Source organism: Babylonia areolata, chromosome 16 (assembly GCF_041734735.1).
Source record: "Babylonia areolata isolate BAREFJ2019XMU chromosome 16, ASM4173473v1, whole genome shotgun sequence".
NCBI lineage: Eukaryota > Metazoa > Mollusca > Gastropoda > Neogastropoda > Buccinidae > Babylonia > Babylonia areolata.
Window position 1 is genome coordinate 29,650,649 of NC_134891.1, and position 15,449 is coordinate 29,666,097.

At 40.1% G+C, this 15,449-nt stretch overlaps 1 protein-coding gene across 1 annotated transcript in view; it reads right to left on the reverse strand.

The window, feature by feature from the left end:
- Positions 1-794: 794 nt before the first annotated feature.
- LOC143291038 (uncharacterized) overlaps positions 795-15,449 on the reverse strand; it is a 49,974-nt gene continuing 35,319 nt past the window's right edge. The window contains exons 10-13 of the mRNA XM_076600622.1: positions 11,348-11,480; positions 8,892-9,055; positions 6,677-6,772; positions 795-4,747 (exon numbers count right to left, since the gene is read on the reverse strand). Of these exons, the coding sequence (XP_076456737.1) occupies positions 4,691-4,747; positions 6,677-6,772; positions 8,892-9,055; positions 11,348-11,480 (450 nt within the window). The 3' untranslated portion in view covers positions 795-4,690. The remainder of the gene's footprint in view (positions 4,748-6,676; positions 6,773-8,891; positions 9,056-11,347; positions 11,481-15,449) is intronic.

A 15,449-nucleotide genomic window follows, 5' to 3' on the forward strand; every position in this document is an offset into this window, starting at 1 on the left:
GGCGTTTCTGTCTGGTTGTCACTAGCATAAATTTTGATTTGTGTGGATGAATAGCCATGTGATTAATTTCGGTCCATTTTACGAGTTTATCAATATCACTCTGCAACTGAGTACATACGGCATCGACATTTGTGTCTTTTTCATGAGAGATACTAAGTGTGGTTATTTGAAGGGATACCCATTTCAGAGGGTGCTGAGTGTGGCTATTTGAAGGGATGCCCATTTCAAAGGGTGCTGAGTGTGGTTATTTGAAGGGTTTCGGAGGGTGCAGAGTGTGGTTATTTGAAGGGATACCCATTTCAGAGGGTGCTGAATGTGGTTATTTGAAGGGATACCCATTTCAAAGGTGCTGAGTGTGGTTATTTGAAGGGATACCCATTTCAAAGGGTGCTGAGTGTGGTTATTTGAAGGGTTTTGGAGGGTGCAGAGTGTGGTTATTTGAAGGGATACCCATTTCAAAGGGTGCTGAATGTGGTTATTTGAGGTATGTGTGTCACTGTTTAGGCTCCAATGTAAAACACACAGGACACTTTTCTTTTATCTGCGGTTTGTTAGTATTTTTCAATGTTTTTTGATGTCATCAGACTGGTGCATCTTGTACCAGATGGAACCTGATATCAGTTGCTCTGCTGGAACCATGCATTTCCGCACAGTAGTAGGCAAAGAGAAACAATTACGTCTGAAGACTTCTGGCACTGTGATCACATTATCAACTTGTACAGAAGAAAAACCCACCCAAACACACAGTATCCAGTATGTCTGCACATATACACTGACACCTGTGAACACCCAAACAAAGCATATTCTGCATTTATTGTTTTGTCACAAACATACAAGATAATAATCATGATGAGAATATATTGTACATAAAGACACCGACCAACTGTGAAACAAGAGTTCATAACACAATGAGAAAACACCACTGAAGCAAGAGAAGGGTAATGACAATTTCAATGTCTTCAGAGGGAGAGGTGGAAAAATAATCAGAGGGGAGGACAGGTTTAGGGTAGGGGGGGGATCTAAGCTGGTGAAAAAGGAAATTTTCACACACAAAATAAAGTAAAAATAAAAAGCAACTACATTTTTTCTTCCTCTGAACCATCACCTCAGGAACTTGTTTAATTGTATGCCTACATTCCACTGAAGTTGTGGAAATTACATTATGAAATGGCAAGCTGTCACGGATGCTGACATTATAATTCATTACAGTACCAGAAATTGCTACTACACCTCTCATACATTAATCTTATATATATATATATATATATATATATATATATATATATATATATATCCAACATTATACAAGTCAATGTTGACACTTTGGATTATTCTATTGCGGCTTGTATCAAACGCACACTGGAAGAGTTTTGATAACCAGTTTGTCAACTGGTCATGTTTGACTGAAGACTTTAACAGAATTTTGAAAATAAGCATATACACTTCATGCCTTTCTCAACCTTGATACAAGTATTTGTGAGAGGCACATGAACTGACTTGGCTTTACCATCACATATATTTTCTTTGTTTTCTGAGTTTTTAAAGAATTGGAAGTGGAAATATAAAATCACTTTCAAGATTGCATGTGGTCTGAACCGCTTCTCTGACAGCTTTCTTACTTCTCTGTGTAATGTTCCAAGTTGTTGGAATACAAATTTTATATGTTCCATGTTTCTCATCTTACCTAACAGCAGAAGCATCCTACAGTAGCTACCCTTCCCCACCCCCAAAACAAAGGGTAACAAATCTGATTCTCAACTCTCCCTGCAGTGCCTACATACAACTATGCCTCACAGAAACATACCAAAACAGGGGGGTGACAAAGGAGTATGTGCTCCCTAACAGCCAAAACAATGGTGCAAAGGAAAAGCAACATTTCAAATGCAAAACAATTCAACTCTTTCAAATGAGACGGACATGAATATGAAAACTACTGACCATAAATAAACAAATACCTAAATATTTAATCCAGACGGAAGAGGATGACATTCAGATGAGTAACATGCACAAATCAATGTAACACACACCAAAAGAGCTCAACAATGAGGCCCATTAGAACTAACAACGTTCAAAGAGCACACAACAGTTTGCATGTGCTCTACTGTTGCATGCAAGCAGTAGAATAATAACAGTCTACTGTAAACAGTGCAATTCATGAAGCAGAATAAAAAGAATCATGGATTACTACAGTAGATGAAACCTAGTAAATGCACATTGAAGTGTGTATATATAAATCCAAGACTATAAAAGGATGGCAGATACATTGTCCCCTTATCAATGTTTATGTCCTGCAGAGAAATATTAAAGTTATTTAGATCTTGCTGATCTGATGTCCATGTAAATGATATACAGAAAGCACAGAATATTCATATCTTTTATTAGTTTTAAAAGAAATCCCAAATGATGAACCAATTTTGAACAGCTTTCAGTCCTAAAAACATCATGTGGCTGTTCAGCCCACTGATGTCAAGTTTTCAGGACACTGCAGCGAGTTCAGCCCACTGATGTCAAGTTTTCAGGACACTGCAGAGATGTATCAAATACTGGTTTTCAAGGCAAGTTTAAGGACAGGAAATTATTTTAAAGAAGTGCATAATTAAGCTGAACAAATCCACAACAAATAGGTAAATCATCAACTGCAGAGACATCTCACATGCAGTTATAACAATGAATGCCAAATCTACTGAGCCAAGCCAGTACATTGTTTATGTGTGGATGAGAGAGAAAAAAGAAAGTTCCACAAGCACCTCAACAATTTCCTTGAAAAATGCGACACTGAAAACAGTATGCTCTTTAGATCAAACACAAAAACAAAACACAGCTATCATTTTACTAAGGCTTTTTAGTTATGTTAAGTATATATATACTTATAAAAGTCTAAAACAGGATTCTAACGACTGTGGCCAGGGTGCTAATGACTGTGGTCAAGTTGAGAGTTCAGCTTATAAACTAAAGGTACTATGTTGATGCTGATTTCCTCACAGCAACTAGGAGTATGATGTGAAACAGCCAAACAGTGCAGGTAACAGAAGCTAAAGTAGCAAGATGTGTCCTGGTTCTCACAAGACACTTCTTAACAAGAACAGACGTAAGTCTGACCCAACATTTAATATTTATGACAAAAGTACAGTATGTTCTACCATTATCACAGAATGTTCACACAGCTCATAACCATCATTCCAATGCTCAACTTACCACTGTCTTGAAAGAATGAAACCTATCTGACAAGTGAACTAAAATCCTACAATGCATGATTTGTTTGATCTGAAATACCACACCATGTCCTTGTGTTTAGTAGGAATGTTAGGCATTCAGATGTTGACTTTCATGCTATGGGCACTGGCAATCTCATGCAACTTCTTTAATTGCTTGCTGCAGAACTCCAATATCTTTTTCTTTTCTTTTTTTCTTTTTTTAATGTCTGTTTTGACTTTGGATCAAGTTGCAATGTCTCAGTGCTCATTACCTTCAAATGATTTTACATCAAAATTAGGCCAGTTGTCAATTTGATTTATTCTAAAATAACTTTTGTACAGGCTGACAGAATATCGGCCTTGTCTTAAAAAAAAAAAATCTGTGTTCTTCTCCACAAACTTCTTGTTTCAATTTGGCAAAGGGAAGGTACATGATATAAACAATTCAGTCACTGTATCCTGCTGGAATGTTATGTTCCTTCTCCATCTCCTCCTGATGTTCACTGTTTGTGCCAATGGATCATGCTCTGTGCAGAATGATGCTAACAGGGTTCCCTGCCTTTGTGCTGCAGATGGTGGAGTCACTGGAGCCACTCCTCTGTGGAAGCTGTCTGTGCAGTCAGTTTCACGGAATATTAGTCACTGACAAACTTTTTAAAATGCTGAGCAAGAATGGTTTCAAATTTCTTATTTGTGCTATGTGGTTGTAAACAGTCTTTCCCACTAATCTTTAAATTCAGAGAACATGACGACTAAGATGAAAAGGCCCACAGATGATTAAGTCTGAATTAATAATAAAGCACCTGATGTAGCTCAAACAACTACTTTCCGTGACAGTTTCAAAATCTGACCCAGGTTATGAACATAAGTTATTTGGATAAAATAGGCATGACTACTCACACAGAGACGACGACCGAAACTGTGGTACAAAGACAATCTTTTCTGGAGTACAAGTGAATGTTTTAGCCAGTCTCTCAGTACTACCTGTATGGTATATCCCAGACATGAACACCTTTCCTGGACAAAAATCAAAAAATCATTTATTGCTTAAAACTGACAGACTGATGCCACAATAAGCTGTTTTCCAGCCACTGGAGTGCTGAGAGGATGATGGTGAAAGCAGTGGTGGGTAAGTGGAGAGGAGAGAGTGAACTAACACCGTAAGACTTGACAACCGCCTGCAGTCACTGGGCAAACCACGCAGGTAACCAACCCAGACACCAAGCTGTCCACACTTACTGGAGGGGGGAAAAAAAGCCCACGACCTGATCAGGAGTCTGAGCAACCAAACCATGCAGCAAGAAAAGACCTAGCTAAACAGGCTGAAACTGGTGAATCAATGGTGGTCAGCTTTCTGCCAGGCTCTCTCATTCAACTGATTCCACAATGTTTCATTCTTGCGGACACAAGGACAGAAGATGTGTTGATGGGACTCTGGAAGCTGGGCCAGAAAAGATGGGCAAGTGGTAGGTATGAGAGGAGTTGTCGTCAGACCATCACTGGTTTTCTTGTTGGTCGTCGGTCCCCTCTCCCTGTGCGTCAGACTGCCACAGCTGTTCCAGAGGGAGAAAAAAAAGCATGCACATCATTCAGACATATCACTTATCACAAGTGCACACACTACACACTTAACTGCCTTAACCCTTTTGCTGCCAGGGAAATAAAATTTAAGTGAAATCTACTTGCTAGGGTTTTCCCCCCACAAAAACGGGCATGTTTTCCAAAAAATTATGTGCACTTTTTACAGGGGAAAGCCCCATAGAAGTATATATTTTCTAAAAGGTAAATAAATACAAAACACGTTTTTTTCAATGTTTGTACTTTTCCAATGTTTTGAAATCAGGTTTTCTCTTTTTTGTCAATTTTCAACTTGTTCATTAATAAAAATAATAAATATTAGTCTGGTCATTTGCACAGTAATATAACATTTTCTGGACAAATGGATAATAACTGTACACACAAATTATACTAGAACAACAGCAATATATAAAACAAAAGACATAAAATGTTATATACGACTTATTGTGACTACTCTAAGTGAGAACATAAATGTAATTGTCCAGTCCTTTCAGTCAAATCAGTTATCTTGAAAAAAGTCATGCCCATCGGTAAAGCCAGACTCAAGAACTGTTTCATTTCAAACATGATTGTATTTGTCCTTGCTGATAGTCTGGAGTAGCCAACTTTTTATTTTACCTGCTTGGGTGTGCCTGACTAAACGTGTTGGGTTACGCTGCTGGTCAGGCATCTGCTTGGCAGATGTGGTGTAGCGCATATGGATTTGTCCGAACGCAGTGACGCCTCCTTGGCTGACAAAATGGGGCGCATACTGGCCGAAGAGGGAGTACTGCTGCACCAGGATGGACAGCAAGGCAGCCCTCTCCTCTAATGGAATGTTGGAGAGGCTGAGAATGGCATCACGCCGAGCCAGCACAGCACTGAAGTGAAGGGTGGTAGCTGTGTCTGCAGCCGCTGTGAGACCAGAGGCTACCCTATAGCCAAAAGTGAGGAAGGTGACCCCATGTCCTGATTAACCGGACGCTGTTCCCACAGCTCATTGGCCCTGTGGAGGAATGCATTGAAAAAGGTGTAAACCTGGAGGAGGCTGCGGCAGGCCAACCTGTCCCACTCTGCAAACGTTTTAAAAGATAGATTAGCTGAAGTGGGGAAGGTGGTGTGCTGTGAGACCAACATCCTGTCCTGCGCGGAGAGCTCTGCTTCCATGCAGGCAGGGTGGTCCTGTGTGTACAAGGACCACACCCCACCTTTGGAGGAGTCTTTGAGGAACTTGCCTGGGGGGAAGGTGCCCAGGGCAGAAAAAGAGAGTCCCTGCCTGGAGGTGGGATGGAAGCAACACCCCTGACAGTGCGGGCTGGCTTATTAAGCCATTCCTACGCCATTTCGGCACTCTGAGTCGTCTGGTGGTTCTGGAGTTAGTCACATTGCCTAAAGAGCGCCAATGGTGACAATGTAGCTTGAGGGACCAACTCAACATGTGTGACCCAATTGGGGAGGGTCAGTTCAAGTTCGGCTAAGTCCGAGTTTGGTTCAGACTGGTCCCTAGGGAGGCGTGGGCTCAATCTGTTACCCTGGGATGGGGGCGATGAGTGCTCATCCGCTTGTTCATCCTCCTCCAATACACTCTCACACAGTGGTTACATACTGTGGATGTTTTTTGTTTCTATAACCCACCTGATAAGGACCTAACTTCAAAAATGCATATTCCTGTCTTCTGCATATGGATGCACATTAAAGCAAGACAAGGCATTACCAGGTCTGCCAGTATGTTGACCTGACTGACAGAAAAATATCTGCATACCATCCCTCAGGCACTGTAGCTGGCAGTGCCAACATTCATGCCAAGGACACTGTGACATGACTGTCACAAGACAATGCCTGACAGTCAATCACAGCCTTACCAGACAGGTTTTATCAATTTATGACATGGAAAATTCACACAGAGGACCATCTCATCTACTCACAGTCAGGTTATCCCGCAACAACTGCATTATCAAGGTGCTGTCTTTGTAGGAGTCTTCATTCAGGGAATCCAACTGGATGATGGCATCATCGAAGGCCTGGAAATCAATATAACAATTCTGAAGAACAACCCATAATGAACATACTCACAAATCACAAAAGATAGAGATGAGATTTTTTGTTGTTGTTGAAATTTACTGAAAAACTGGTGCTAGCATTGCATGAGCAAAGCCTCTGGCAGGGATGAGGGAGGTGAAGCTGACTTATACTAAAAGCCTACTGAATCAAAAATATGGTTTTAAATTTAAAGCATCTGGAAAGCACACACACACACACACACACACACACACACACACACACTCACTCTGTAGCAGAAAGGTTGGAAAGCCAAAGGAGTGACATTGCGCAAAACAGAAATAAAACCAATGGAAACCGTAGAGAACAGAGATGGAGAAACTTAAGTATGGACATCCAAATGAGAGAGAGTCTGCAAGCGCGTTTGAACAAAACATAATACTGCGTGCACGCAATGCAAATGAATATTTAGTGCACTGGCTATGATCCCAGAATTTTAACAACTTATACTATCTGCAGTCATGAAGTGTACCGCTGGGTCAACGGCTGACACAATTTCAGCACCAAAAAAGCACTTATGTCAAATGCTTCGAAAGTTTTTGTTGCATACGTGCTTGTGTATGTGTGCGTGCCCGCTCACCGTCTGTCTTTGTGTGTATGTATATATGTGTGCATCTGTGTGTGTGTGCGCACACGTGCGTGTATACATGTATGCATGCGTGCGTGCGCTCTGTTTTTCATAGTGAACTCAACACATATGAGAGACTGCCTTCTGTCATGATCACCTGTGGGCTTGACTTCGATTAACCGTTAGGAAACCTGTAACTAGGTGCTCTGACAAGTCACTCTTCTCAAAACCTATGAACAACAGCTTCTTTAAATGAAGAACACAGACTGAAGAGTTTGAACTTTTTTCCCCATTTATGAGTGTATTGAATTCAGATTCAGATCCATGCGCACAACGTCAAGACAAGTATGGTGTCGAGTGGCATTTTCAAACAGGTTCTCTCAAGCATACAATTCCAAACCATTTGGGAATATGGATCGATGCTTAAGTCCGATCAATGCAAAATGAACCTATCACAAATAAATATACCCTCTGAGTTTCTCAACCGATATTCATCAATCTCAGGATCAACCCCGGAGGTTCTAAGATTTGTCAATTTAAGGAAAAGTCCTATCTCTAAAAGAAATCATGCCACAAAAATGTACATTAAAAAAGAAAAACTGACTACCCAGTACAAAACTCAATAAATCAAACTAATGTATGTCACATAAAAGTTACAAACACCAGTGTTGTAAACCCACAAGGACAATATGACAAATGACCTGACTTGCCCAACACAATAGACACTTTTCTTTTTAAACCAAAATAAATGGCAGGTACAAATCACTTGGTCAATGCTGATATTATTATTACCAAATCAGATCCAAAGTCAGCCGTGATGAAATGAACCAATAACCAAAAAGAAATCAATGATCTAAATACAGCACATAAAAAAAAGATTAGGAACAATCACAAACCACCAAGTGAAATTCTGAAAACAAGCAATAAACAGATCTCTACAACACACCATGTGTGCAAAAGTAATGTGCAAATAAACATGGTTACAGACACTAAGCAGGCTGTTTTCACCTTCACACTGAGTGCACAATGCAGCAGCCTTTCCAAAGCTTAATAAATTTCTTTTATGTCAATCTTATGAATCTGATCAGTCTTAGTGATTTACAAAAAATATTGCCCATGATATATCTCATTACAAGGTAGAATTTTGCTGCTTTCAGTTAATGCATTCATCAATATAACTTCCATACAAAGCAGAAGTTAATGTTTTCATTAAAAAATGATGAAATGATTGCTATTTTTTAATGTGTCAATATGCAAGACAAAAGTGCAAAAGTTCATTGGAAAAAAAACAAAACATAAATACCTGGAAAATTTCTTCTTTTTTTTCTATTTTTGAGACAAGTGTCCACAAAGTATTTCCAGAGAAAATTAATCTGTTTTAGTTTACAACACAAACACACACACACAGACATGAGGACAACCAAAAATCAGGGTTATTCCATACACTAATAGTCACACTGTTTACACATGTGAGCCAAAAATAAAGAAAATACTTCCTATCATTTACAACTCACCTTTTTAGCAAGTTTGCAGGCCTCTTCAGGGTTGTTGAGGATTTCATAATAGAAGACTGAGAAATTCAGAGCAAGACCCAGGCGAATAGGGTGTGTTGGAGTCATTTTTTCTGTGGCTCTCTCTGTCGCTTCCTCATAGGCTTTCTTGGAGTGATCAACGTTAACTGGAACACACACATTTTAAGAAATCAAATGTAGCTGAGCAAAGAGGAAACTGCCCTTTTTCTCCCAAAAATGTACGTTTCTTAAATACACTTCCCAAATGATATGTTAATCAGTGACAACACTCCCTTCCCTGCTCCCTGTACACATACAAGGCTGCGTAAGCATTACCAAAGAAGCCCATAGAAAAGATGAGTGACCCAATTGTCCATCACATATGACATACTTTGAATTTCTCATACTGCAGAAGCCTAGCTCAAACTAACATCCTAAGTGCATTAACTGTTTTTCAAACAGATTTGGTGCAGCATATATGGATCAGTCCGCATGCCTTGACAACCCCTTGAAACAATTTACAAGTGAAGTACACAATTCATTTTTTCCATTAAACGACTAACATCAACTTGATCATCTGTCGTGGTTTATGCAAGCAGGGTATTTTCGTGTTTCTATAACCTACATAACACCGACATGGATTACAGGATCTTTAACATGCATATTTCATCTTTGACAGGCATTATACACATGAAGGGGGTTCAAGCACAAGTGGGTCTGCACACAAGTTGACCTGGGATGTCAGAAAACTCTCCATCCTTCACCCTCCATGTGCACCACAATCAGGGATCAAACTCTAAACTTGAGCCAGAATTCTGATGCTCAAACCATTTGGCCACAGCACCAAATAAATAAGCTGGAAGTACATTTTGTGGTATCACAGTGTGTTCATTCAAAAAATGTACGTTCATTTCTTTTTTCTTTTGAATTATTTGCTCAACTCTTGTTCCACCTGCCATGTCTGTCTTCCACTCAGAGAAGTTTCTGACTTGCTTTTGCTTTTGGTTCTGTGTGAGCCACAGTCAGTTTCATAAACACTGTCTGCTAGTTGTGGTCCTTGTAGACTGACAAGGTTAAAATCCCATGCTATCATCATGATCAGTTTCCCCTTCCCTTCTCTTACCTGAAGAATCTGGTAGGCACTCTAGGACAGATAATGATCTGTTTGTGCACCGCTCAAGCATTTTTGTGCTGTGCTGTACTGTACTTTTTAAAACAACAGATTTCTCTGTGTCAAATATTAGATCTTTGCACCAGTGTAACATTTCTTTTATCTAAATTGTTTTGATTTTTGTCACAATAAATATCCCTGTGTGAAATTCAGACTGCACTTCCCTTAGGAGAATTTGTACTCCTGTGCAGTTCCACCATTTATTCTCTCTTATTTCTGTCTGCAGGTTTATTTGCTTTACAATCCAAGTGGATTTTCCACCAGAATTTTGCGAGAATTTTACCAGGGACAACTATTTTGTTCTTTTAAGTGTGCAAAGTGCATGCTGCACACAGGACACCTCAATTCATCAGCTGATCCGTAACGCCGTCCAGACCACCACTGAAGTCTAGTGAAGGGGAAGAAAATCATGTTCAGTATTGGATTCCATCCCATACCATGATATGTCCACTTCCTATGTCCATGTGTTAAGTCACCATTCCATTTTCCCTTTCAAAAGTATCCCATACCATGATTTGTCCACTTCCTATGTCCATGTGTTAAGTCACCATTCCATTTTCCCTTTCAAAAGTATCCCATACCATGATTTGTCCACTTCCTATGTCCATGTGTTAAGTCACCATTCCATTTTCCCTTTCAAAAGTATCCCATACCATGATTTGTCCACTTCCTATGTCCATGTGTTAAGTCACCATTCCATTTTCCCTTTCAAAAGTATCCCATACCATGATTTGTCCACTTCCTATGTCCATGTGTTAAGTCACCATTCCATTTTCCCTTTCAAAAGTATCCCATACCATGATTTGTCCACTTCCTATGTCCATGTGTTAAGTCACCATTCCATTTTCCCTTTCAAAAGTATCCCATACCATGATTTGTCCACTTCCTATGTCAATGTGTTAAGTCACCATTCCATTTTCCCTTTCAAAAGTATCCCATACCATGATCTGTCCACTTCCTATGTCCATGTGTTAAGTCACCATTCCATTTTCCCTTTCAAAAGTATCCCATACCATGATTTGTCCACTTCCAATGACAATGTGAAGTCACCATTCCATTTTCCCTTTCAAAAGTATCCCATACCATGATTTGTCCACTTCCTATGTCAATGTGTTTAGTCACCATTCCATTTTCCCTTTTAAAAGCTGTGGTGTCCAATGGACCAGGATGCATACTGATGTCTCCTTTAAATGTATGTCAATACCGGTGAATAGGGGAAAAAATCATATCACTGAATATATTCATATCGTATAGGTATACTGTTCCAATCAATGTGGGTTTGCCTTACCATTCTTTTCCTCTCCTTGTGACACTTCCGAAAGGTACCGGTAGTAGTCTCCCTTCATTTTCAGGTAGAACACAAGGCTGTCGGTACTGTCCGTATCTTTTGCTTTCTTAATAAGATGGTTGTCCAAAAGACCCTGCAGCAAATCACACACTAGAATGAGTCTTTAGATATCAGACAAGAAAGGACAGAAATAAAGTGCTATTCCAACAGTAACAATTTCACTCTCAGTCACTGAGTCTGTCTAAAGAACAAACAAATAAATAAAATATAGAATATCACAGACCTGAATATCAGGTGGAAAGAAACAAATTCAACTCAGTACTACTGGTTAGCTCCCTGGACTTCCCCTACGGACGACCCGTTTGTATGGGTAAAAAAGAAAATCATCAAAAAACAAATGTTAGAATTCACCATTGTATGAATTGAGACTTCAAAACTGATCAGCAAGATAAGTTAGTTGGGCACAATATATAAAACTTCTCCCTTCTTCTGCTGTCATACAGTCAGATGATTACAGTATCCATATTTTCTGTTCAAAATTTGCACACACTAATTACTTATAAACAAACCCAGGAAAGCACAAAGTGTTTGAAACAGATTAAAATCAGAATGTTATGCTGTGACAATATGGCCCGTAGTCTAATTGTTGTCTGCCTTGTGACTGAGACAAAACTGGCTCAAATGCCACTGTTGACACGCGAACCAGTCACCACGAAAATAACTCTCCTGCTCGCAAGCTAAACAACACACACTGCGTTCATTAGTCAAAGTGGAGAATGGAAAAGTCAGTTCAGATATCCTTAGCTCATAATTTCATAATGGAAATTAGGTGCCAGTCCAAAAATTCAAAACCATCTAAGGCCCTGATCAGAGCCTTCGTCTGAAACGGTAGTCAACAGCAGGGCCCAGTCGGGGTCTTTTGTCCAGACTGAGTTAACCCACTCCGGACGATCCTGACGTAAGGCAGCGTTCCAGACGACGGAGCGCTTTAGCAGTTTCGACAATTAAAATTTTTACCATGTTTTCCTCATGGGGTAGTATAACAATCGCAACTACGTCGGACATTGTGAATGTGTCAAGGGTCGAATGGAAAGTTTCATCATGTGATTCCATAACAACATACTTACCAGCAAACCGTTGACCTCGGCACCCCACATGACAAGCTAATCTGCATGCGTATCAAAAATGGCGTTGCAGGCGACACAAGTGGAAATTTTTGGAGCAAACTATATCAGGACAGCGGCTTTTTACTGCTGCTGAAGTGATTGAAATGCTTCAAACTGAAGTAATCTTATAAGTAATACTAAGCATGGGTTACTTCTCTTGAAGGTGAGTGCAATTCAAGGAGAAAGACAGATTAAGACAGGGTGAGACTGAGAGAAAAAAAAGGGAGGAAAGCCAAGAGAAGGGATAGGGGGGAGGACGCTCTGGCACTTGAAAAGCTAAATTTGGTGCCACAATAATTTAAAAATTATTTTCTTTAATGAATTCCAATCAGGCTTGAACCAGAACCCAGTCAACTATACTGCCAGCTTTCCACCTGTGATCAGCGAGAAAATCAGTAATTTCATTATCCAGATCTTCACCAGCTTGTGTCTAATGTTAACTTTATTTTAAAATTCATGTATAAATATTTGAAAACCTAGAAGCATGTGTGTATATGTCAAATGCATGTTACTGTATTACTTGTCAATATTATGTATATTTACATCAAGTACGCTCTATGAGTCTACTGTAAATTATTTTCAAAATTAGACATCAAAATGCACAAAACAGTACTATTTCACATATTGATATTGCCAGTCTTGGAAACTTCCCAAAGAGAGATATGTTTCAATACCTCCAACAGAAAGAGTATTCCATTTACTTTGTACAAGACACACACTAAGACAGACAAAAACAACAAAAAAACAAGAACACTGGAGCAGAATGGGTATAAAAACCAGAGTCTGCATCAAACAATACAAAGTCGAGAGGGGTAGCTCTTTTCTTCATCCATAATAATGGATTGGAAATAATACATTCTGTCTGATTCTGTTAATACAGGAGAATTCACTGATTCTGTTTATACTGAACAGTCCACACTATGTATCTTAAAATCAAAGTGAATAAAATATTTGCAAAAGGGGAACAATTCAAGTACAAAATGCACAAAAGAAACCAATGATAAAAAGATACAACTGACAGTGGGCAAAACAGAATATTAACACGGAAAATGTTCATGTGATACCAACAAATTTCTTATATATAGCAAAACGTTCTGTTTCATTATATTGCAGCATCTGACTTGGGTTTCTGCCAATGTTGTTTTACTAAGACTGTGACATGACAAAGCTACCACAGTGAGACAATGGATCACACCCTTGCCACCTGCTCTGGGCTTGACTGGATAAATGTACCCCAACTAATCCTTTTGTCTGACAGACACCACATTGTACCCTATGTCAGTCCTAAGGTACTCTCCTGTGTCAAGGCAAGACTATGCTTCCACAGTTCCAGACACAGTGACATATATAATAAAATTTTGTTTTTCAATTGATCTCAGACTCAGAGTTTGTGTTCATGTCAAATAAAATAAAAACATAGGTGTGCTGACAAAAGGTATATATTTCAAACACCACCTGAACTTGTGTACCTACACTCTTTGAAGTTGTGTTTCTACACACTTGAGAAGCATAAATGTTTGTTACCCACGGGGAATGTAATGCTGGTATCTCTTCTTAAAGTTAAGGAGCCCCATTACTGTTGTACCGTGACTGCATGCACTACCCCCCATCCTAAGGAGTCATCCATCAGTCCCCAACACCTTCAGTCACAAACCAAAGCAGAATTCTCTGCATTATAGTTACACCATATTTAATTTAACTAACCCAGTCACTATCAGCCACAATCAACTACCACTTCCGGTGTAAACAAACCAGATTTTTGTACTTACTAACTTTGCAAACATCAGAACTGAGAAATGTCAATTTGTCCCTCCACAACAACATGCTCTACAGTCAGTCTCTTTCTCGTGTGCCTACTGCTCCCAACAATGCCCCCAAAATATCCATGTGGCGTTTGCGCCAAAGCTGTTAAGTGGACAGATAGAGGGATAGCCTGCGATGCCTGAGACTTGGTTTCACGCATCCTACATGAACATGTGCAAAGAGGTCTATGGCGCCTTAGGATCCACAAGCATCATCTGGACCTGCTTTCTGTTCAGTGCAGAATCTCCAACTTCTCTACCCATCTTTTTGATACCATCTTTGCTGAACCCTAAAAAAAAAACCCTCTTCCCTCTCGAACCTGACCCATGCGTCAAGTGAAAGTGACTTTGATGTTCCCCAGTCCAAGAGCCAGTTAAAACTCTGGGCCACCCTGTGTGTGCTTCCTTGCCGAAGTCAACACTCCAGCTGACAAGAAACTGCATCAGCACAAGTTCCGTTAGTAGTATCTCTACAATCTCTGACCCTATCCTCCATCGACCCCTACCAGTCAGAAGAAAACAAATATTAAGAGTCCTAACCATCAACTTCCAAAGCCTCAGACCAAAAAAGCAAGAACTGAAGCGGACATCATCCTGGGGGTGGAGACATGGCTATGCCCTGACATCCTGAGCAGTGAACTATTCCCTCCAAATTATGGTGTTGGGACAGGGAAGATTCCTATGGTGGTGTCATGACCATGAAGAAGACCCTCATCACACACCAGCTCCCATCAGACCCTAATGCTGAAGCAGTCATGGTCTCTGTTCAGACCCAGAACAAAAACTCAAAACTTATTACTGATCACTGTATCGAATCCCTTCAGCCACTTCTGAAGAGTACACCACTGCTATGACCAGGGTCACTGAGCAAGCATGCCATTCCCAGCGCAATGTTGTCTGGCTCGGAGGGGACTTTAACCTGCCGGACATTGACTGGAAGACCAGCAACATTATAAGCCACCAATACCCCAAGACTATGAACCAGGTGCACATTAGGAAGCTGCAGGACACTGGCCTACTGCAAATAAACCACTGCCTGACCTGACCAGAGGTGAAAACATCCTTGATCTGTTCATCACTAACAGACCCAGCCTTGTGTCACGATGCACCACCTTACCAGGACTCAGTGACTAT